This window comes from Lepisma saccharinum, chromosome 20 (assembly GCF_977018435.1).
Source record: "Lepisma saccharinum chromosome 20, izLepSacc3.1, whole genome shotgun sequence".
Lineage (NCBI taxonomy): Eukaryota > Metazoa > Arthropoda > Insecta > Zygentoma > Lepismatidae > Lepisma > Lepisma saccharinum.
In genome coordinates this window covers 31,033,769-31,057,374 of record NC_139248.1, presented here as the reverse complement: position 1 = coordinate 31,057,374, position 23,606 = coordinate 31,033,769, and the positions used below count along the sequence as shown (strand labels likewise).

Here is a 23,606-nt window from a genome sequence, read left to right as displayed (position 1 = left end):
CGCCGAATACGAAATTTTTTGGGTTTGGGGATTTTTCAATACCTTAGCGTTTTATTTTAAAATTCAAATGTTTATTTAAGAATAATTATATTATGAAACTATGATCAGTTTCTAGTATTTTATTCAATGGGGGGTTAAAACCAACAAACCCCCTTATATACGGTCCTGATTAACAGTTATAGTAATACAAAAATACAGCTTCAGATGTGTTTTGAAAATCGAGGGAAATTGTGGTCGAAAAAGGGAAATTTTACACTGGTAAAAGGGAAATCCTACATTCGGAGATTGGCAACACTGAGTTAGTTTACTCTATACAGAGACAGAGAGTGTATTGGAGTGTTTCAACTCGTATTGTTTTTGGTTTTCCCCAGATAATAAAATTGTGCTTACAGTAAAATTGATATTAGCTCTAATTATATCAATATCTATTCTTTTAATTTAATCTGTTACCAGCTGTGATTTTTATCAAGGCAAGCCTGTCCCTTCATTTACTATTGTTTACTCAAAAATTATATATTCACTTCTTCGGCTATCTAAATGGTCACCGCACGCCACTGTTACATACTAACCTCTCGCCCCACGTCACATCATGTCCTTAAGAAAGTGTCGAGAATTTGTAAACAACCGCTGGAAGCCAAGAGTTATTTTCGTTTATTATGTCGCCAGAGCTTCGTTATCCTGAACAAAGGCTTGCCATGCCTGCCTCGGAAGGGAAGTCGTTCTTGTAGAAAACTTTCTTGGACTGAAGATCGAAAGCAGATACTTCAGACTGCTTTATACATAACTCAGGTCTGCGCAAATCTATTTTATACGTACATTACTGTAGGTACCGGCAAAACAGAATTTAATAAATGTGTTAATTAAGCCTTATTTGTACGTGATTCATTTATACCTAATTCGGTGTTGTACGTACTAATTTTCATAAAATACAGTTTGTTTGAACGTAACCAAGCTACAACAATGTCACAGAAGTGACGGCCATGGACAACAAAAAGGGGAAAAGTTACACGCTTTACCAGAGAATAAAATTTATACAGGAAGTGAATGTTAATACACATGAAACTAAAACTGAAATACCTGTAGATTTTGGCATAGCTTATACCATAAATTGCACAGTAATTAGTAAAAAAAGAATGCTATTTTAGACCATTTTAAAAAAATTGGTAGTAAAACTGTAAAAGTATAGTGTTTACTGTAGTATTTTAGTGTCAATGTGTTCACTTTTAGATTCATTAATTTACCACTTTAGAACAGAAATAATATTATATACATCTTGTTCCTCAAAATGAATACAATTACTGTATTTTAATAATGATATGACATGGTATCCAAACCTGATTTGTAAGTAATTCTCAGTTATACCACAGATCTGTGGTTATACGCATTATTTTCTCTCCACCTTGACATACTTATAATTCAGATTAAACTGCATTACCTGGTAACATTGATCTGGTCTTCGATCTCAACAGTGCCCAGGTTCCTGTACCCGGCGAAGAGCATATTATCTCCTTTAAGCCCAGAGCCTCGTCCGTCTATGAGGGCCACGATTATGCTCTTATTGGTCACCAGGTACGTGGAGAAGTCGATTCCAAAGCTATCAGATATTTGATTGGAGTTTGGCCCGGCGTATCTGCAACGAACATAACAAAAGATTAATTCTACAATAATAGAGAAATCAGATAGGAATGATAGCAAGAAAGTAGTTGATTTGACTATAGTAGTGTTCGCCAGGGTGAAAACTGGGGGAAGAGGGATTTCTCCCCCCTCGAACGATTTTGTCCTAAAAGAATTCCTCCCCCAATCAAATATTTCCGGGAAAGGGAGAGTTTTTGTTGCAATTGCAATGATATTGAATTAATTTTGACTTCAAATATACTTCAATATATATGTGCAATAAGAATGAAGAAGAATGGAAGAAAAATATTACTACGAAATCTAAGTATTTTATATTAAGAGAAATCAAAAACTACACAAAAACTTATAAGTAATAAAACAATATCAACTATATTGTAATTCACTGACATTTTTAACCGGTTAGTAAAATAAATTGTTTACTATTTTATATAAATGTCTGACATATATGATAATATATATATATATATATATATATATATATCACGCACACACACACAAAACATGCATGTGTGTATGTGTGTGTGTGTGTGTGTGTGTATATATATATATATATATATATATATATATAGGTGTGTGTGTGTAATATAATTCTGTATACACCAATGTCACAGTTTGAATATCGGGCAAATATTATGAGACAACCTACAAAGGTGTACCGGACAATAATTATGGGACAGAGGGAGTATATTTTTTAAAATATCTCAAAATTTATTTTTATACTATATAATAACATACTAAATATGTGTATCATATAATAATTCATGTGTTAGCACCGTGGTGTTTGGAAAATTTCAGACACAATCAAATCATTAATTGTAATAAAATATACATATGTGTATGTTTCATTTATGTTTCTGGTACATAATATAAGCCTTCATATTTAAAATACCTCCCCGATGTTGTAGTTGTAACATTTGCAGCCTTGTAATCAAAGGTTCCGGGTTCAATACCCGAGTGCTTGGGATCCAACATTAAACCGTAGGACCAGTCCCGATTAACCTCTCTGTGCATAATGTGGACTTGATAACAAACTCAAAAGAAACTAAAATATATTTATTCGATACGTACCTTTATGAACAGGGAACAGATTTTAAGGTGTTTCACACCGATCGTTTGAGACATGTATTTTAGGACATGAAATCAAATAAAATGAACACATGTTGTTGCACTTTTTCGTGATATTAGCTCATTTATCCCCTTTTTATCCCTCTCTTTGATGCTTCAGCACCTTTTTCCTTCCCCTTCTGTCATGTTTTGTTCAAAAATTGAACAGAAATATAAATAATTTTTACTCTTCCTGAGCAGAACGAGAGCTATAAAATTATATAATATACTCACTGCAGCTCCAATAATTCACAAGTTAATGTAGCAAAACCCGCTATGAAAAAATACAAACTTCAACTAAATCTATTTGGCAGAACCACAGTTCTATATGCGGTTCGCACATTACATACAGATTGCACCTTAAGGGCCTCCCCCATGGCGCAGTGGTAGCGTCATTGCCTTGTAATCAAGGGGTCCCGGGTTCGATACCCGGTGGAGGCACAAGTGGTTCGGATCCCACTTTAAACTGTAGGTCCAGCCCCGATTAGCCTTAATGTGCATAAAGTGGACTTAAAACACCAACTCAACAACAGATTGCACCTTAAAATCCTTTCCCTCTTTATGACAATACAAACCATCAACCAGTTTTGCTTCAATGACCATTCATTTTATTTTCCTCTCTCTACTTATGCACATGCAGTACCTTAAATACTTTCTCTTAATAAACAATTTCCAGTGAATGCAGCAATCCAAAACTTACTTGCTTCACGCAAAGTTATGCATTGTAACTGAATTATGCTGCCAATGTAAATTATGTATTATCAAAGTGACGAACTGAACTTATCTGGCCGGAGAGTGAAAGTCTGACATCTGGCGGGAAAATAATAAACTACGAGGAAGCTTTCCTGCATTTAGTTCAGGATATTCTCCACAGATGGCGAGAGGTAGGAATGCGCATAACGCATGGACGTATTGACAAATATTTTCTGTTTCCGTACGTTACCTGTTGAATGAAACCGCAAAGATGATTAATGGTGTATTTTATTCTGCATTTTTGTTTAATTACGTCACTTTTCTGCCTCGTTTGTTAAATCACGATAAGGGTGAATGATGAATTGATGACGTAGATGACGCAATGCATGCAATGTAACGTATATACCTAAACCCAGCAATAATTAACTGTCAGATGGACGAGCTCCACTCAGCGCTAAGCACATCGACTGGATATTCACAATGTCAATTTCAGATACATGCATACTATGGATATTCACTGAACGTACAGTGACGAAGAATTCTGAGTTGTAGGGACTTCATTGACAGTCAGTATGTTAATACAACCCAGAAGTCCCCTTGACTGTACATGAGATATCCAGTCTCTCTCTCTCTCTCTCTCTCTCTCTCTATATATATATATATATATATATATATATAGACAGGATCTATTTTATATATCTAAGAAGGATATCTCAAACGTAGCTATACAAATTTGGATATCTAATATATGTATGTTCACATCTTTCCATAAATCCAAAAATCCCGGTTTTCCCCCGCCGAGGATCGAACCCGAATCTCTCGTATGGTAGTGAGACGCTCTAACGACTCTTTTTTTTTAAGGAATGCCCCTATGCAGAAGTATTCCCCGACAAACACAAACATCCATGTCCTGACCGGGATTCGAACCCGGGACCTCTGGCGTCGTAGCGCGCTGAGCTAACCACTCCGCCACGGAGGCCGACAACGTCTGAGCTACTGCGGCTCATCTACCCCTTCAAAAATTGTAGGTAAATTTATTGACCACAGAATGATTTTTGTTGTTATTTAGTTTCTCTCTTCTGTTACTTTTGGCTAATCTCGAAGGCGAGGATGAGTGATGATGTGATGTAATTGATAAAGGGACACTCACAAAGAACATCCATGCCCTGACCGGGATTGAACCCGGGACCTATCGTAGCGTGCTGTGCCGACCTTCGTGGCTGATTGGTTTGCCAAAAGTGGCAGAAAACCCACGTAAAATATCCTCATTCAATCAGCACATTAATTTTCTCTTTGCATATTTTCAGACGAAGTTATTTATTTGGTGATATATTTCAAACAGATGAAGGGAGTGAGTGATTGGAGAACCGATCCTGTATGCTACTGTAAAAATCATATGCATTAGAGAGCCTCCTCGATGGCGGAGTGGAACTCCGCGACGAGGCGAGGTAGAGAGCAGACGTGTCTAGCGAGCGCTCCCGAACTTTCGTCAAGTAGAGTATAATCAACACGCGGAAATTGTTTCTACAGACAGGTGATTATTATACTAACAGCAGAGCGAGCAGCTCAGTATCAGTGACGTTAAGTGTACGTATGTAATTTCTGAGTCATGCCGGTCAAAAGGTTAAATACTTTGCAATTTTCCTTCGCCCGTGTGCAGCAAAGACCGACCACGCTCGCCATCCATGAATGGATGAGAGATGTAGTGAAATTGCGCGTTGCGGACGTATTGAGTATCGAAGTAGACTTTGTAAAACACCAAGTGTTTGTTAAATTAAGCACCGAACAATTTTGCACGGAATTAATAGCACGTAGTAAAGGAACCTTCGTATTCACAGACGATACGGGAGAATACGATATACCAGTACATAAAGCAGACAAACCTGTCACAATCGTCCGTATTCATCTAGTGCCCATGGAATTACCAGACAGTGCCATAACAACCGAAATGTCCAAATACGGAATAGTACAAGCAGTACGAGATGAAGTTTATTCCACCACCCTCCCCTACCCAGTCAGAACGGGCAGGAAAATAGTACGCATCATCCTACAAAAACCGGTGCCATCTTACATACAGTTAAATGAAGAGCGTTATTGGACTACTTATGAAGGACAACCTAAACTCTGTTTTAGATGCAACGCGCAGGACCACTTACATCATCAGTGCCAGAATAGGGTGGCAAGGCCGACACGCACCGCTGGGTACGCTGCAGCGGTGGTAAATACACTACCCAGTTCTTCACACCCTCCTAGGGATTCAACTGCTCATGTCCAGGATATCCGAACCATTTTACCAGTACCGGCATACCGACAGGCTACACCAGAGGACCGCAAGGAACAACACGAGCAGATGGAAGTCACGGAAGACAACGAGACCAAGGTCAGTACTAAGATCTCCAAACCCCCACAGTTAAATCCGCAAGAAAATAATGCAAGTGATGGGAACAAGGAAAGTGTGCACGAAAGTGCAAGTGAAAGTGTAAGTGGGAACGAATCTATAGTTCCATCCACCCTATTCGACTTCCCGAATCAAGACCCCCAAACTCCAACAAGTTCGATGTTCACAGCAGCAGAATTTCCAGCACCGACCCCCAAAAAACCCCGCTCACGATCCGCCAGGGATGCGAGGAAAAATGCAACAGACCACATGACCTTACGTCCGAAGAAACAAAAAAAGGATGACGTGGTAAGTACAGCAGTAGAAGTACAGCTCAAGCCCAAGAGAGAAAACCCTATTCAACCAAACCCTTTTTTAGGAAAAGAGGAAAAAAGCTTAGAACTAATAGGGGCAGGGACACATAAACCAAGTGATACAGAAATGCCTACAGTTCATATCTCAGGTAGTGAAGAAGAGATATGAGTGAGTATGCCCAGCGTCAAAAGTGGAACAATTGCAGAGCATAAAGTACAAAAAATAATTAATGCATTGCTTAAATAAGATCCTGCCAACCCTAATGTACACATTTACATTAGCAACGATTAACCTTAACAAATTACAAAGTCAGAATAAACTAATGGCGTTAAATGATTTTCTGTCACAGTCGGATATTGATATCGCCTTCCTACAAGAAGTAGGCATTGACAATTTTTCAACCCTGACAAGGTACAAGGTTCATAATAATTTTACTGCCACATATCAAGGCACAGCAGTAGCGGTGCATCAAAGAATTGAATTACATAATGTCACCTTCCACCCATCAGGAAGATTAATAAGTGCGGAATTAGGTCCTTTGTTTTTATGCAATGTATATGCGCCTTCAGGAAGTCATAATAAGCATGAACGAGAACATTTCTTTTCGACAATCTTAAGTCCAGAATTAACATCGCATACATTAAATGCGTTAGTGGCTGGCGATTTCAATTCCGTCCTAGACAGGCAAGATCAACAACCAGGTTATAATTTCTCCCGGGCACTCTATGAATTGACAAAAGGTTTACAGTTAAAAGATGCATGGAGTTGTCAAAATAGAGACCAACCAGGATTTACACATTTTACAACTCGAAGTTCCTCACGCATTGACCGCTTTTATATAGCGAAGGGTTATAAAGAAAATGTACAAAGTGTAAGTGTGTTCCCTGTGTGCTTCAGTGATCATAGTGCCTTAATTTTAAAAATAAAATTGGAACAAAACAAATCACATATGGGAAGAGGATACTGGATGCTAAATTGTTCCGTATTGGCAGATAAAAATTATGAACTGTTAATAAAAGACACTTGGCAAGAGTTAGTTAGGCGTAGATCACCCAGTAAGACTGACAGATTGGTGGGAATTCATTGCAAAACCAAAATTTCGTTATATTAGTAAAATGTATAGTATAGACAAAAGTAGAGATTTTAACAACATGTATAATTTCTATTATGCCGTGTTACACGACTTACAAAGTCAAGCTTTACAAGGTCATGTAAATAAGCCTTACATTAACGAGATGAAATCAAAATTACTTTCTTTACACCGAAAAAAGAGAAGTATCGTAAAAATCAAAAGCAAAAAGTTACCCTTGGATAATGACGAAGAGGCAAATTTATATCATATTTTACAAGAGCATAGACACGTTAAAAGTCACCTAATAACAGAGATAACAGACGCTACGGGACAGGACACAACTAATCCTAGAGTAATTCAGAACACATTTTTACAGTATTATTTAAACTTAATGGGCCAAGCTTATAATCCCTTAGAAACAGAGTGGGACTTCACAAACCATGTGACAGAAAGATTAACAGAAGAAGAGCGAACGGAAATTAGTAAACCCTTTACGAATACCGAAGTAAGAAATGCAGTTTTCAAAGCGGCCAGAAATAAAACAACGGCAGAGGATGGCCTGCCCTCAGACTTTTACCAAACCTTTTGGAATCTCTTTGGGGATGTTTTCACGCAATGGGTTAATGAGGTATTACAGAGTGGGAAATTAGGGTCCTCAAGTCGAACAGGAATAATGGTTTTTATTCCAAAAAAACTGAAACCCAAAGTGGTTTCTGACTACCGCCCGATTACAATTCTAAGTAGTGACATTAAGATCATTAGCAGATGGTTAAACACCCGCCTATTTCCTTACATGCACAAACTAATAGGGGACACCCAATATGCATGTAATCCTCAAAGAACGATTCATCAATTATTACAAGCCATACGTGACGTAATCATTACAACACAAAACCAGCAAGCTAGCAACGCAATTTTATCGGTGGATTTCTCACAGGCTTATGATAGAGTTAGTCATAAATACATGTACAGTGTTTTAAAGGCTTTTGGTTTTGGAGACACCTTTATAAAATGGATACAAATTTTGTACGGAGACATTCAGTTAAAATTAAAAATTAATGGGTGTTTCACGAAAACTTTCCAAATGAAAAGAGGGGTTTTACAAGGAAGTCCACTTAGTAGTGCATTATATGTATTAACACTGGTTCCCTTACTTAAAAGAATACAAGAGATAAATGAAGGCATTTCTGTCATGTCAAAAACGATTTAGTAGTTTTATGGACGACATTACATTATTTTTAAATAGCGAAAGGGATTTGGAGAAAGCCCAACACTACTTGAAATATTTCGAAAACGTCTCGGGCGCAAAGCTAAATGTAAACAAAACGTTTTTGTTACCTTTGGGAGTCAACAATTTGTTTAGTAATAACACTAGTGTACGTGTAGTACAGAAAGTAAAAATTCTAGGTATACAATTTTATGCAAATCTTAGTGACACCATTGAGCATAATAGTCGGTTAGTAACCGAAAAAGTGATATACACTTTACGTGCAAATCAACTCAGGTTTCTTTGTTTGAAATCGAGAGTGAGATACGTAAATATTTACGCTCTATCGAAGCTTTGGTACCTATCCAAGACATTGACCTTGTCCGCGAAGCAAACAGCCAGGGTAAAGCAACAGGTTGGTAAATTTCTCTGGCATGACTCAGTGTTCCGTGTGGCTATGAGCGAGCTATACCTCCCGGAAAAGAGGGGAGGTATGAATCTAAAGAGTGTGGCGATACAATCAAAAGCTTTATTTATCCAAACCGGTCTTTCAGCGATATTTTCTCCAACTGAATCCACCACGCAACGAATAATAATTACAATGTTAAAAGATGTACCATTAACAGCACCAATGGATATAAAAGTTATACCCAGAGAATTAGCGTTTTATACTGAGTACGTTATACATACATTTTACAAAACTGTGAAACAAACTTATGATTGTCCTTCTGTTAAACAGATTTACAGAGAGCAACTTAACGCAAATATAATAACCGTTAGAATTGCAAGAGAAAATCCACAATGTAATTGGAAACAAATATGGAACAATGTAACGGCGAAACACCTAACGAACAAGGCATCATCTATATGGTACAAAGTGATTCAACAAGTTATTGTAACGGCAGATAGATGTCACAAATATGGTTTTAGTAATTCTCCAAATTGCTATGATTGCCAAGCACCAGATTCGATTACCCATAAGATAACAGAATGTAAGAAAGCAGCCACAGCTTGGTCAAAATTAAGAACAATGCTAAGTAGAATTTGTCGTATTTCACCAAACCAGGTATCAGTAAAAGACATTATTTTACCAGAGTTCCACTTGTTTCCAAGCACAAAGCAACAATCAGTTCAGTGGCTTATAGCACAATACTTAATGTTTGTATTTCCTGTGGGGAAAAATTATAATTACTTGGACTTTGGATTAACTATAAGACAAGAATATCAACAAATGTCGTTAGGTTATAAGAAATTACACTATGCCAACTTTCTAAATGTAATACTTGAATAACATATCTGTAAGAATTGTAAAGATTTACTGTAATTGTTGACTAAAATGGAATAATAATAAAAAAAAAAGAGTGGTAGCGTCGTCGCCTTGTAGTGAAGGGGTCCCGGGTTCGATACGCTGTGGAGGCAGATAGTGGTTCGGATCCCACATTCAACTGTAGGTCCATTCCCGATTCGCCTTACTCTGCATAAAGTGCACTTAAAACTTCAAATCGATCAATCATGTGGACGGGTTAAGATTACAGTGGTGTAAGCCACTTTTTTTTTAAAATTAAAGACTTAGACACAGAAACCAGATCTATATAAGTCAATCTGTTAACAGAGAACGTGAAGTAAGTCAGGGATTCATTCAACTGGCAACATACGACAGTTTAAGGTCTCGTGATAAAGGAAACAGCTGTTGTGTTGATCAGCAAAGTGCTGTGAAAAAAAAGAAAAGTGTCTTACACCACTGTAACTTTAACCTGTCCATGTATTAGAAATATTACTGGTAGTTTAGGCAAGTCTAGGGTCCATTTTATCTCTTTCAGACAGAGAATATCATTGAATTAATTAAATTGGATCGTGCATCTTTCATGCGTTTTAGCACCCAACTGACAACTAAATAGCCAACTTTCAGCAAAATAGAATAATCTTCTAACGAGTCAATGTGGATTTCTGTGGGCCACAAGCCAGGGAGGGGGGGAGGGGGGGTTATTGGCCGAACGCCCTGGGAGACTGCTCGGGGCGCCACTTCGGGTTTCCCCGAGATTAGCACCAAAATCTTATTTCTGATTGCAGAAGCGTGGGTAGCCAACATTTTGTTTGTTTGAGTTTATTTTTAAAGTCCCATTGATGCACAGAATGGCTAAGCCTACAGTTTAAAGTGGGATCCGAACCACTAAGTGACTTCACCGGGTCCGTGGCTATTTGTCGGAATTATTGTTGACAAGAATTAATTGAAGTTACTGTTGCATAACGTAATTTTGCCTGTAGTATTATATGGGTGTGAAACTTGGTCCCTTACATTGAAAGAGGAACATAAATTGAGAGTATTTGAAAATAAAATCCTTAGGAAAATCTTTGGACCTAAAAGGGATGAGGAGACAGGTGAGTGGAGAAGGTTACATAATTTAGAACTACATAATTTGTACTCATGTCCAGATATTATTAGAATAATTAAATCAAGAAGACTTAGGTGGGCAGGACATGTGGCACGAATGGGAGAGGAAAGAGGAGTTTACAGGATCCTTGTTGGGAAACTAGATGGTAAGAGACCTGTAGGAAGGCCAAGACGAAGATGGAGGGACAACGTTGAGATGGACCTAAATGAAATCGGTAGGGATGGAAAAGAGTATATAGAACTTGCTCAAGATAGGAACAGATGGAAGGCCTGTGTTGCTGCAGCCATGAACCTTCGGGTTTAAGAAGGCTAGAGAGTTAGTTAGTTAGTTAGTTAGTTGCATAACGTAATAAGCAGGGAACGGATTTATATGTAAATAAATATTTATGTATGAAGCTGAAATCAGCTCTATTTTGTTTCATCTTTGAACATCATGGCATGTATACTCGAAAAAGTTGTTTTTTTCCCATATTTGAACACACATTATGTTTTCCCTCATATTTTTATTTATTTTTACACATTATTTCCACATTTAAAGGGAGAACTTGATAACAAGTCCAAAGCGACGTTAAACAAACAAAAGTTCCCGACATTTTTTTTATTCCCTCCAATTGCGTTAATTACAAAGTTCTCTGTCATTTGAATCATAATGCTTTTTTGTTTCAATTTTGCACTCGTCAACTATTTGCTCTTGGTATTGTAAAACACTTTAAATTTCTGTTTATTTACAATTGTTGTCAACAATAGATAATGAGGGCTCATAAGATCCCATTGTTATGATTTTTTTTCTAAGAAATGTTCTCCTGTCTGGACCTCATAATAGCATTTCTTCATTAAAATATATTGTCTAACAAATGTCTACATAAAGTACAGTTAATAATTTATCAGAATTAATTTCTGTCAGGATTTTTTTGTCACTCAATTTTTTTTAGTAATAGATGCAAATGCATATCGTATGCATTAAATAATATTTTACGAGTACATATTATCCCGAAGTTTCTAGAATTATTAGTGAAAAGACAAGATTGTGCTTCTTTCGGAGAGAATTGTCTTCGTAAGCTATGGGTAATAAGAATGTTAAGTAAATCGGATGAAATGTTTGACGTTCTGTCGAAATGACAGCGCCTAACAATACAACATCTAAATTCAAAATTTGCTGCCATCTGAAGGGAATTTTTGAAGATCATTTTGCAATGAATATTGTAATATAAAAAAATACTCACACATATACTATGAGTGGATAGGACACCAGACGATTCTTCTTGAACGTTGGAGGAAGGAGAAGCCTAACTTTGGCCTTGAAGCCGCCGGGTACAATTTCATCAATGTCCATCTCCTCAGGCATCAGCTTCGATGCTAGCTTGTTCCTCAGATCTTGATTGTCTTCCCAAACAGACATACGGGTGTGGTTCTAGAATATCAGAAAGCACATTTTAGATTATATTAGTGGCGTATTCTGAAAATTTGACATGGTTTAACTCAACAATTCGTATTTAGTGTACATATTTATAATACACCCATTTATAATTATACGTAAAAGAAATACAACAACTTCAAAATTTCCAGCAATTTCTATATTTTTCATGTAATCTCCCTTTTACCTAAAATTGGACCTAGATTTCCGTACACAAAGGGAAACTTCCCTTGATGTAGCAACGCTGCCTCTGCTAAGCGCGGCACAGAAAGCACAAAGGAACATGCGGTTTTCTCCAGCCAACGCAGTTTGCAGCGGTGGAACTGACAGCCCCTCGCTTTCCACGCCCTCCCAGCGTACAATCTGGGAGAAAACCCGGTTGTCAGAAAGGTGCGTTACTATTCTCTGACATCATCAGTAATTGGCGAAAATAGTAAACAAATAAGCAAAAGAACACACGCAGCAATCATGTGTAAGTTACAGAGAATACAAAATAACAAAAGTAACTATTTGTTCAACGGGATAGGACGTGTCAAGTTCCGAAAAATGCCATTTAAGGGCAGTTGAAAGCATAATTTCTAAATTAATAATTATAACTATAGCCTAATAATAAATAATAATTTCAAAGTACAATGCATACTTGGGTACAATTCGTTGGAAATAGACTTGTATATCATTTTGACAAAAATGAAATTATTTAAAGTCAGTGTTATTGCCTCCAGTCCCACATCGTGCCGCAAGGTGTCACGCTTTGGGCTTCGGCTACTGGACGCGCGAAAGTTCCAGTCTCCTGGGGGAAGTGCAACAACTTTTCTCCTGAGATTTCGGCCTGCGTACGGGGCCGGTGGCCACCAACCAACGTGAAGAATTTGGGGAGCTACGAATGAGCAGCGTAAGCAGGTCATGGAAACTTACAAAAGCGACTGGGGGTTCGTCGTGCTCACCACACGTTACCCGTAACTGGTTGCATGATCTCCCACCTTAGATGAGTGAGTTAGTGAGTACGATCAGGTAAGAGTGAGAGTCGGTAGGTATGCCCGGGCCCTCAAGGGCCGTTGCGCCAAGGGCTATTGTTTATTGCTTAGAACAGAGGTTTCCAAACATTTTCATTTCACGACGGCCAAGTCAGAATGTACGCCTATCTAATACAGTGGACTCTTCTTAATTCGAACTCCAAGGGGCTACGAAAAAAAATCGAATTATCGAAAATTCGAATTAACCAGAATATAATAAAAAACACACCAATGAAATAACAAACTGTATTAAACATAAAACTGCATTAATACGCAAACAGTACACCTTACCTTACAACTCCTTTGTTTTATCCATATCTCCATCCAGGAATATTCGCATCACGTGATTGTCTTTCAATCTTTTTGCTTCCTCTTTCTACCTCTCCAAGAACTTGAACTTTCTTATCTAATGTTAAGCCACTGTACGCACCATGTTTCGACATTGTGACTCCACTAAAACACACAGACAAATGACCCCTTCTGTCTGACTATCCGCTCCGCTCTAAACTTGTTTCTGAGAGGGTGAACGTCGCATTCCTACAAACAAAAGCTCTGGGGATTCCAGCTGCCCTTTCTTATCTGCCGTCGGCACATCTGTTAACCATAAAAACAACCTTTTCAAGAAGATTTGATTGATTGAGCTGGTGTTTTAAGTCCACTTTGTGCACAGTAAGGCTAATTGGGACTGGACCTACAGTTTAAAGTGGGATCCGAACCACTACGTGCCTACACCGGGTATCGAACCCGGGACCCCTTCATTACAAGGCGACGACGCTACCACTGCGCCATCCGGGAGGCCCTTTTCAAGAAGAAAGGGGGGACGAGTCATCTGTTAGAATTTCTTATGTAACAACCACTTTGGTCTTTCTTGGAAAGATTTATGTTAAATTATTGGAAACCTAACTTCGAATTATCCAAATTTAACCTTAAAAATTCGAATTAAGTAGTCATTTTTAACATTGTTTTAGATATGAGTTTCAAGGGGAATGTGCTTTTATTCGAATTATCCAATTTCGAATTAAAGAGAGCGCACTGTACTTGCAAAGCTCAGTTAGTGTGGTTTGCTTGCTTTAAGTTAGAAAATAAACACAAATTTCAAATTCATTAACATTTCGTATGTAGAAAGTACTAAAAACGAAGTGTAGAACAACAAGTAAGTGTCATTTCAGTGAAAATATTGGAATATTCGCGGCGCCCTTGTAAGCCAACCACGACGCCCCAGGGCACAGCGGTGCATACTTTGGGAACCACTGGCTTAGATAGACTCATCGTGGCCTAACTTACAGTTTTAAGTTGGATCTGAACCACCGTGGAATGTGCCTCCTTCTTACCAGACAATATATATTTTTTTCAGCTCTCGACACGTAGTGTCTCCATAATGGATAGTATCCAATCAACACGGTGATGTCAACGATAATAAATAAATACTCACGCTTGATCTGTATATGCTGTATTCGGGCACGTCAGGTCCACTGCATGCCAACATATAATGGGAGAAGTTCTTACTAAAGATGGCGGAGTTGTATAAGCAGTCCCCACCGGCTTCGTTTTGGAAATTGCACGTCACACACAGCGCTTCAGAGGAGTCGAAATTATCCACCTCATAAAGTTCCCTTCTGGATGGCCTCGCCTCGGCGGTAGCGAGGAAATACCTGACGAAAGAGTATCTAATATATACCCACTCTTGTATATTTAACAATAAGATTTAATGAGAAGTTATGTAATATAAGGAATAAAGGACAGGCCTGCGTTTCCTTCTAGAGGTGTAGAAGACGAGGAATCTTCCACTTCTGAACATAAGCGTCGTTGCCATCCAGTTACTGAAAGGGGACACCCAGTGGCGTACATTCAATGCACCCAGAGGTAGCGCTCACTACCCCTGTCTAGGGATCTAGGGTCAACTGGATTGAACATTTTGTTCAACATAGTGAGTGTGAAAAGGCAGATAGCGTGTCTTAATGTTAGGGTGTCTCAAAAGTAATATCGGAAACTGACACAGGTGAAAGTTACACGATAATAGAATCAAAAATGTCTCACTAAACATGGGTCTGTAAACGAGTCGTTTTCGAGATAATCGAGAATGTGCGATTACAAGCCGCCACTGACTTCGTTGTTTGTAAACGTCGTCCTAGTTGGTAAAATGCTAATAATGTGTGCTAATATTCTGTTTGATGCAACGCCACCTCTCGAAATGTTCTCTTTTGTAAACAAAGAGCAGACCTCGGACCGCGCAAGGAGTAAAGCACTCGGTGTTTACAAAATGCAATCAGTGACGGCTTCTAACCACACATTTGCACACATTATTAGCATTTTACCAACTAGAACGACGTTTACAAACAATGAAGTCAGTGGCGCCTTGTAATCACACATTCTCGATTATCTTGAAAACGACTCGTTTGCAGATCATTGTTTACTGAGACTTTTTTTTTGCTTCAAATATCGTGTACCTGTTCAGTTTGTGCTATTACTTATGAGACACCCTGTATTGCAATTAATTTACTGAAAGTAATGGGAGTGTAAAGTGTGACCTTTCCGAAGACACTCAAATGTCAATCTTACACTATGGACTGCAGACTAACGAGGGTCTGGTGCCAGGACCTGTGGCAAGGAACATCCAGTGCAGGACTTTTGTGGTTGTCCATTTTATTTGTGATTGCCCCTTCCTCCATCTCATCGTATCACCATTCATTCTTATCCTCGCGATTAGCCAAAGCGGCATAAAAGCGAAGTAAAATATATAAAATCCAAATAAAATTATGTTATGTCTATTTGCAGTTATTATCCAAAATCTTTCATCAATGGGTTGTAGGGTAGTTTTTGAGGCCTGTAAGGTAAATTTAATAACAAAATTGCCATAAAAAAGACTTTGTGAAAACTTTCATGGGGTTATTGGGGGAAATTTAGGAGGTGTTGGGGGTATGTAGTACAGTCACAGGCACTGATTTCGTTTACCTGAACAGAATTCTGTGTGATAGAACTAGGTTGTAGATGCACTTAACTAGAACCATTCATGTAAAGAAATCTTACCTAAGGAGCTTAATGCTAAGGGCACCATTGAAAATCAATATATTCATTACAACCCAGGAATGTTCATTTAATTGTATTAACTTCCCAGCATTACCAGGTAAATATTGTCGGGTCGGCACTGTTCAGATGCCGTGAGTGCTAACTAACTAGCTAGCTAACTATCTAGCCTTCTTAAACCCGAAGGTTTATGACTATAGCAACACAAGCCTTACATCTGTCCCTAACTGGGCAATTTCAATCCAATCTTTTCCATCTTTAGCGATTTCCTTTAGGTCCATCTCAACATTATCCATCCATCTTCGTCTCGGCATTACTATAGGTCTCTTACCATCAGGTTTCCCAACAATAATTCTGTAAACTCTTCTCTCCCTTCCCATTCGTGCCACATGGCCTGCTCACCAAGTCTTCAAGATTTAATTATTCTAATAATATCTGGACAGGAATACAAATTGTGCAGTACTACATTATGTAACATTCTCACTCACTCTTCTACTCATTTTTGTTAGGTTCAGATATTTTCCTAAGGATTTTATTTTCGAATACTCTTAAGTAAGCTAAGAATTCTAAATTTTCTATGAGCATTTAACTATCTTAATGTACTTATTTTTCGTTGTCTGAAATTTTAGCATACAGGAAATAAGGCTTGGGTCTCCCCGATGGCGCAGAGGTATTGTCGTTGCCTTGTAATCTATGGGTCGATGGTTCGATACCCGTTAGAGCCCTATAGTGGTTCAGATCCCACTTTAAACTGTAGGTCTAGTCCCATTAGCTTTACTGTGCATAAAGTGGACTTAAAACACCAACTCAATTAATATGCTTGATAGCCGTAGACAAGAAGGTGAGGGAAACGTACTGGAGAATCATGCATATATTACCGCCGTATAAAATTAATACTATTATGAGAGAAATAGATCTGATTTTATCTCTCTTGCCTGCTTGACAGTTAACCAAGAAACATAAACCCTGCAGCGCTGTCGTCGAAATTTGAACCCCATTCTGTCGTCTGCTCTTTTAGCGGGAAGCCATTGGAGATAGGCCTGCCTTGACGGAAGCATTTACTTTGACATTTTTGCTAACATTGGTTATGCATGAATTATGTATGCTATGTAAATTCTTCCAAAAATCTTACAGCACCTAGTACTTTACACAGACGCATTTCATGTAACCTTTAGGTAAGCTTTTGCGACTACAATGTATTATATATACAGCACGAATGGCACATCGAGTTACAACGTCTATGATGTTTACAACTGAAGCGACTAAAATATTCTGCAAGGAGACGACGTTGCCACTATGCCGCCGGGAAGGTCCAAGTAGCGCTATTGATTTGTATTTAATATATTTTAATAAGATACGTTATTCTTCTCCGTTGAATAGTTATCGACTTTTAAAAATGTGAAGTGATACATTGTTTACGTCTCACTCGGCCACCATCACCTACAGCTGCACTCGTGACCTAGAGCTCGCTTCTGATTGGTTATGCTACGAAAAATGCTACGGAAATAGAACCAATCCTATAATTGAGAAATGCCATGAAATATGCCATGGCATCTGAAGTGCCATAACATTTCTCACTTTACACAGTAGCATTTTTGTCATGGCACAAATGTTAAGGAAAATGCTTTCCTTTAAAGCGGGCCTTATACCAAATGCTCTATAAGAGCCATAGGCATAACTTGGCGGGGACAAAAGGGCACTTGCCCCCCCCCCCAAAAATCGGGTTTATTAAAATGTACAAGTTAGGTGACCTGAGGAGCAAAGTATTAAAGAGTAATTTTTGTGGTTTCGCAAACGTCGCAGTTATTTAGCAAATAATCCTGGACGCTGTTTTTATCGGATGGAAAACTTTTTGACTCTCTTCCCCCAAAGTTAAGCCCCAGGTTTGATTGTGCCCCCTCAAAATTAGGCGCAATTTAATTCTGCCTCCCAAAAAATAGGTCTACTTTAATTCTGCCCCCTCAAAATTAGGCCTACTTTAATTCTGCCCCCTCAAAATTAGGCCTAGTTTGATTCTGCCCCCTCAAAATTAGGCTTAGTTTAATTCGGCCCCCTCAAAATTAGGTCTAGTTTAATTCTGCCTCTTAAAATTAAGTCCAGTATAATTCTGCCCCCTCAAAATAAGGTCGAGTTTAAACTCTGTCCTTTCGAAATTAAGTCCAGTTTAATTCGGCCCCCTCAACATTAGGTCTAGTTTAATTCTGCCCCTTAAAATTAAGTCTAGTTTAATTCTGCCCCCTCAAAATTAGGCCTAGTTTGATTCTGCCCCCTCAAAATTAGATTCAGTTTAATTATGCACCTCGAAATTAAGTCTATATTAATTCTGCCCCCTCAAAATTAGACCCCAAGTCTGATTCTACCCCCAAAAAATTAGGCCCAGTTTAATTCTGCCCCCTCAAAATTAGGCCTAGTTTAATTCTGCTCCTTTAAAATTAGATTCAGTTTAATTATGCACCTCAAAATTATGCCTAGTTTAATTCTGCCCCCTCAAAATTAGGCCCCAAGTCTGATTCTACGCCCTAAAAATTAGGCCCAGTTTAATTCTGCCCCCTCAAAATTAGGTCGAGTTTAATTCTGCCCCCTCAAAATCAGGCCTATTTTAATTCTGCCCCCTCAAAATTAGACCTAGTTTAATTCTGACCCTTAAAATTAGGCCCCAAGTTTGATTCTACCCCTTCAAAATTAGGCCCAGTTTAATTCTGCCCCCTCAAAATTAGGTCGAGTTTAATTCTGCCCCCTCCCCCTCAAAATTAGGTCCCAAGTTACGCCCATGATAAGAGCTAATAATTGTCTATTCTGACAAATACAGTAGAATAAGTGCTTCCAAGCACATTGCGAGAATGTAAACACTTACGTTTTGTTCCTGCTGTGGTCGATTCCCAGTATAGAGGTCACCACCTTCGTACCGGACGATAGGGAAACATTTTGGCCGCTTCGGTCAATCAGGGTAACGTGTTTGTAATTTCCATAGTCGCCTTGCGGCTGAGGCATGATCACCACGAAATACGATCCGTCTTTTGAGAAAACTGGTTCCATTGTGTCCACCCATCCTTTAGATTCGATCAGTTGGATCACCTGGAAGAATCACATGATATATCAGTGTTTGGAAATAACACGTCTTTATTTCAAGAATTCTAAATGTAACTAGGGAAAGTTGACTTTGAACACCAGATGAGGAGCCACCTTCCAAATTTGTGACAGCATTTATGATAATACAATAAAATAATTTTTTCCTTCTTTGCAAAATCTCAGGAGAAAGAAGGCATTCATTTATTGTGTAGGTTTCAAACTATTGGCCATAATGTAATGAAATTTGCTACGGACATTCCTTGGTCTATGGAAGGATGGTGACGTTGCAGCGAGTGTTGGAAGTGGTCTCCATTAGCATAAATGTTTGCCTGTGCATGTCTCTAAATGTTACAGAAAGCAGCCACCAACACATTAATAGTCACAGCGTCAATTTCCCGCCGAATGCTGTCTTGCAGTTCCATGATAGTCCTTCATGGACTCCGTTTTCCAGTGTGTACGAAAGATAAACACAAGCTGTTCCACTAAGTATTGATTCATACTGTACTGCTTTGTTACTGTACTGTAATCGCGAACTACTGATATTAAGCACGAACTTTCAACCGAACCCGAACAAACACGAACCACTATCAGGCGCGTCACAACAGCAGAGCCAAGAACTCAGACTGAAAGCACAAGTCCGTACGATTGGTATTAAACGGCAGAATCACTCAAACGCACGCGCATCCCCACGCAAGGACTAGAGACTGTGGGGCCATCTACAATGACGTCACCATGCTTCTCATACACCAAGGTATGTCCATAGCAAATTTCATTACACTATGACCAATAGTTTTATTTTCATAAGCGAAAATGAGTCAGGGGCGAGAGCGAGTGAAACACCCTGTATTGTAGAACTTGAAGTAATTTGAATAAACCAAACAGCGGTAAGCTTAAAATATACAGGGACAAAAGAATGCATGCATAGTTTTTAGGTGAAAAATAATATAATCTCTTAAAAGAGGAAGTGTTACTTACGTTCGTACAGCTTCCGTTTACGGGGTTGCAAATTGATATCACAGATATGTTTTGCACTCTGTTCATCCAGGTCACTGCCAGCTCATTGGTTGGAGCCCAAGTGACCGCTGCTAGAATATGGTCCCTGAAAGCAGTACAATAGTCAACGTTTTAGTTTAGTTTTCAAACGCAAGTCAATGTCTGATTTCAATAGTTTAAATCGAAGGCTCAAAATACATTGTTAAGTACAAGTATCATCATGTTGCAATGCAAATAACGGGCTTGGTGCAATAACATGACAAGCCACACTCTTGGCGAAAATCGTTTTCGGTCTAAGTGGTGTGTTGCTATTTCAGGTATTACTTCGGTAAATTGCTAACAGATAGCAGCACCATGCAGACTAACATGCTGTTGTCAAAACGATTTTCCCTCTCCTTTTTTAGAACATGACAAGCTATTGTGAAAGATGAAGTCATGCAGTGACGTGTTGCTCAATCCTAGGAGGAAATTATTTAATTTTGACACTCTTTTGCCTAATTCTAGTCGTGTTTCTAGTTCCCTTATAGCCAATAGTGATGAGGACATGCAATATCGAACATAAGGTGATAATTCTTCGTCTTCAAGTAAGTAAACAATAAAATAATTTGTGGCTTGTCATACCAATGTTAGAATTGAATAAAATGTAGAGAGAACGTAGGAGTGAGTTAGAGCTTCTTCTCTTCGCATGTTGAAATTTTTACACAATATGAAATACTTTAGAAGTCTACACCAACCGTTTTTATTCCTTGAGACAGACATTAACAATATCTTAACTTAAAGCACCATCCACTAAACCATTGTCCCAAGGGTCCGCCAATGGAACCCTGGACTCTTTGATTACAAAACAACAACCTTGCCAGTACACACCATCTATCTAAGTAATCACAAATACTAAATCGAATGCTAAGTGTGCGTTAATATCTCGTATCAAAATGTTATAACATTTTGTAAGCATTTCAATAGCATTTTGATAGCTGATTTTTGTAAGGATTTCTTACCTGAGCATCTGCCATAGAATCATTCATCCTCATAGCCTTGACTGACTTACAGGATTTGAAAGGATGATGCATTTGATGACAATGTTCATCTTGCAGGCGCACAACAATGTCGAAGTAATAATTTGGTATTGTTGCTCTGTATCCATGTAACTACAATCAAATTCCATCAATGACTGCAAGGATCGGCGAGTACTTGAAAAGTGTATATGGGAGGAAACCGGAACACAATTGAAAACATTTTAGACATTGCATGGATTCTAAAGAAAACTTTAATACATTCCCTTCAAAATCAACTCGGTAACAACGTTCCAGAAATATTTGTGTTACACAGGAAACTAAGAAAAGTACGTAGCTGTCATGTTCAGCATTGCCATTATTTTTCGGGGTAATGCCTTATGAAAAATAGTTACTACCAAGAAAAATGAAATCTAAAATTAGAAATATAGACCCTGTTTTTAAGTACATTTTTACCAAAGTACATAATAACATTAAATATGAAGCATTACACATTCAATTTCTCAGGCCACAAACTAGTGAAGCGTTCTATTTGCAATATTCTGGGCAAGAGTCACACAAATATGTTTTAATTTTCTATCCTAGGAATTACAGTCTTTCCGGGTTTTGTCCTTACATTTTTATTTGAACATTTTACGTCTTGACATCTTCCAAATTGTCCACACACACCGCACACCTCTATGGAAGGATTCAACTGTTTTCCTTTACCCCTTTCTGCGCCTTAAACGCATTGTCCGAGATAGGCGCTAGGTGGCAGCACCAATTGGATCACTCTTATCAAGGATGCAAAGCAGAAAACCTGGTGTTTGCCATTATCTCTGTGTTCGGTATTATCCCGGTTTCCCCTCTCCGTTTTTTTTAAAAAAAATATTTGAATAGGTGAAAGAAAGAAGGAACATATTCCACAGAGTGTCATTTTTGGGATATCAAGGATATAGTTCTGGCGCTCAAAATACTGTTTCAATTTATAAACTTTCCATTGTGAAATTATAATACAAAGCTTCGACAATAATTCTAAAGCAATACTTTTTGTAAATTGTTAATTCGTAAATAGATACAGTTACAAAAACATCGTGGAATGTTTTCCTTTCGGTTCTCACTTGCAACGTGCCACCACTCCTTGCTCCGGCTGGTCAGTTGCGAGCACCAGTTCTCACCCAGGGATCGGGATTAAGAAGATCCGCCCTTCCTCCAGGAAGGTAACCACCGAATTGCGACACGTGACAGTAAATAAAATTCCAAATACTTTATATTAAAAATATTCAAAATTTTTAATCACGAATCGCGCGCGTACATACTGATTCGCACAAGCCAAAAATATAATGTGTTGGGTCCTGCTCGCTTGTAGGCAGTGATGAGTAACTTATTTATCACGACAGAATCCGCGCACCGCCTTCACCGTTAATAGCAAGACCTCAACTGCTTACCTCAAGCGCGAGGCGCAGCATAACAGATTGTTCTAACTTACAATACAAACTCATAACACAAAATAGCACAAGAAAAACTGATAATTTATATAACACATCAATGTTAATTAGCGATAGTAAGCTAAAGTTCAGGTTGGCAACAATTAAAAATGCCAACGTGGAAGTTTTTACATCGCCAAGAACACGAAGCGTGGTTCCCCCACTCCTAACATAAACAGCCAATAGGAATACGATATTTTATTGAAAACGAGGGAGAAATACTTTGCTATAATATTACAATATTAAACTATATAGTAATCCAAAAAGGAACACCGGAAAATCGAAGCAGAAGGTACGTACTTTGTGTAAATATAAATTTTGTTCATGTATTCAGAGGAAAACAGCAGCCCATGTTCTGCAGTGAGACCCTGATTTTATCAAATAAATCATATTTGCCCTTGTACATAAAAAAATGATTAAATAAAGATTTAGTTTATAACGAAGACAAATTACTTCAATCTGGTACATTGTTGAACAAAAATCGATATTAAGAAGAGATGTATTTAACTTGTGCTTGAAAAACAATGAAGACGTTGCATATATTATTTGAGATAATTATTAGCCTATAAATTCTAAATAAATGTTGCAAAAATACGCGAATAATATTATAACATAAGATAAAACGTAAATATATACATGAATAACTAACTAACTAACTCTCTAGCCTTCTTAAACCCGAAGGTTCATGGCTGCAGCAACACAGGCCTTCCATCTGTCCCTATCTTGAGCAAGATCTATATACTCTTTTCCATCCCTACCGATTTCCCTTAGGTCCATCTCGACGTTGTCCCTCCATCTTCGTCTTGGCCTTCCTACTGG

The 23,606-nt window shown here is 38.2% G+C and overlaps 1 protein-coding gene across 1 annotated transcript in view; it reads right to left on the bottom strand.

The window, feature by feature from the left end:
• The window catches only part of LOC146003412 (venom dipeptidyl peptidase 4), a 139,909-nt gene that overhangs the window by 11,530 nt on the left and 104,773 nt on the right, over nt 1-23,606 (bottom strand). The window contains exons 9-13 of the mRNA XM_083141695.1: nt 20,291-20,414; nt 19,101-19,321; nt 14,655-14,874; nt 12,019-12,206; nt 1,436-1,630 (exon numbers count right to left, since the gene is read on the bottom strand). Of these exons, the coding sequence (XP_082997821.1) occupies nt 1,436-1,630; nt 12,019-12,206; nt 14,655-14,874; nt 19,101-19,321; nt 20,291-20,414 (948 nt within the window). The remainder of the gene's footprint in view (nt 1-1,435; nt 1,631-12,018; nt 12,207-14,654; nt 14,875-19,100; nt 19,322-20,290; nt 20,415-23,606) is intronic.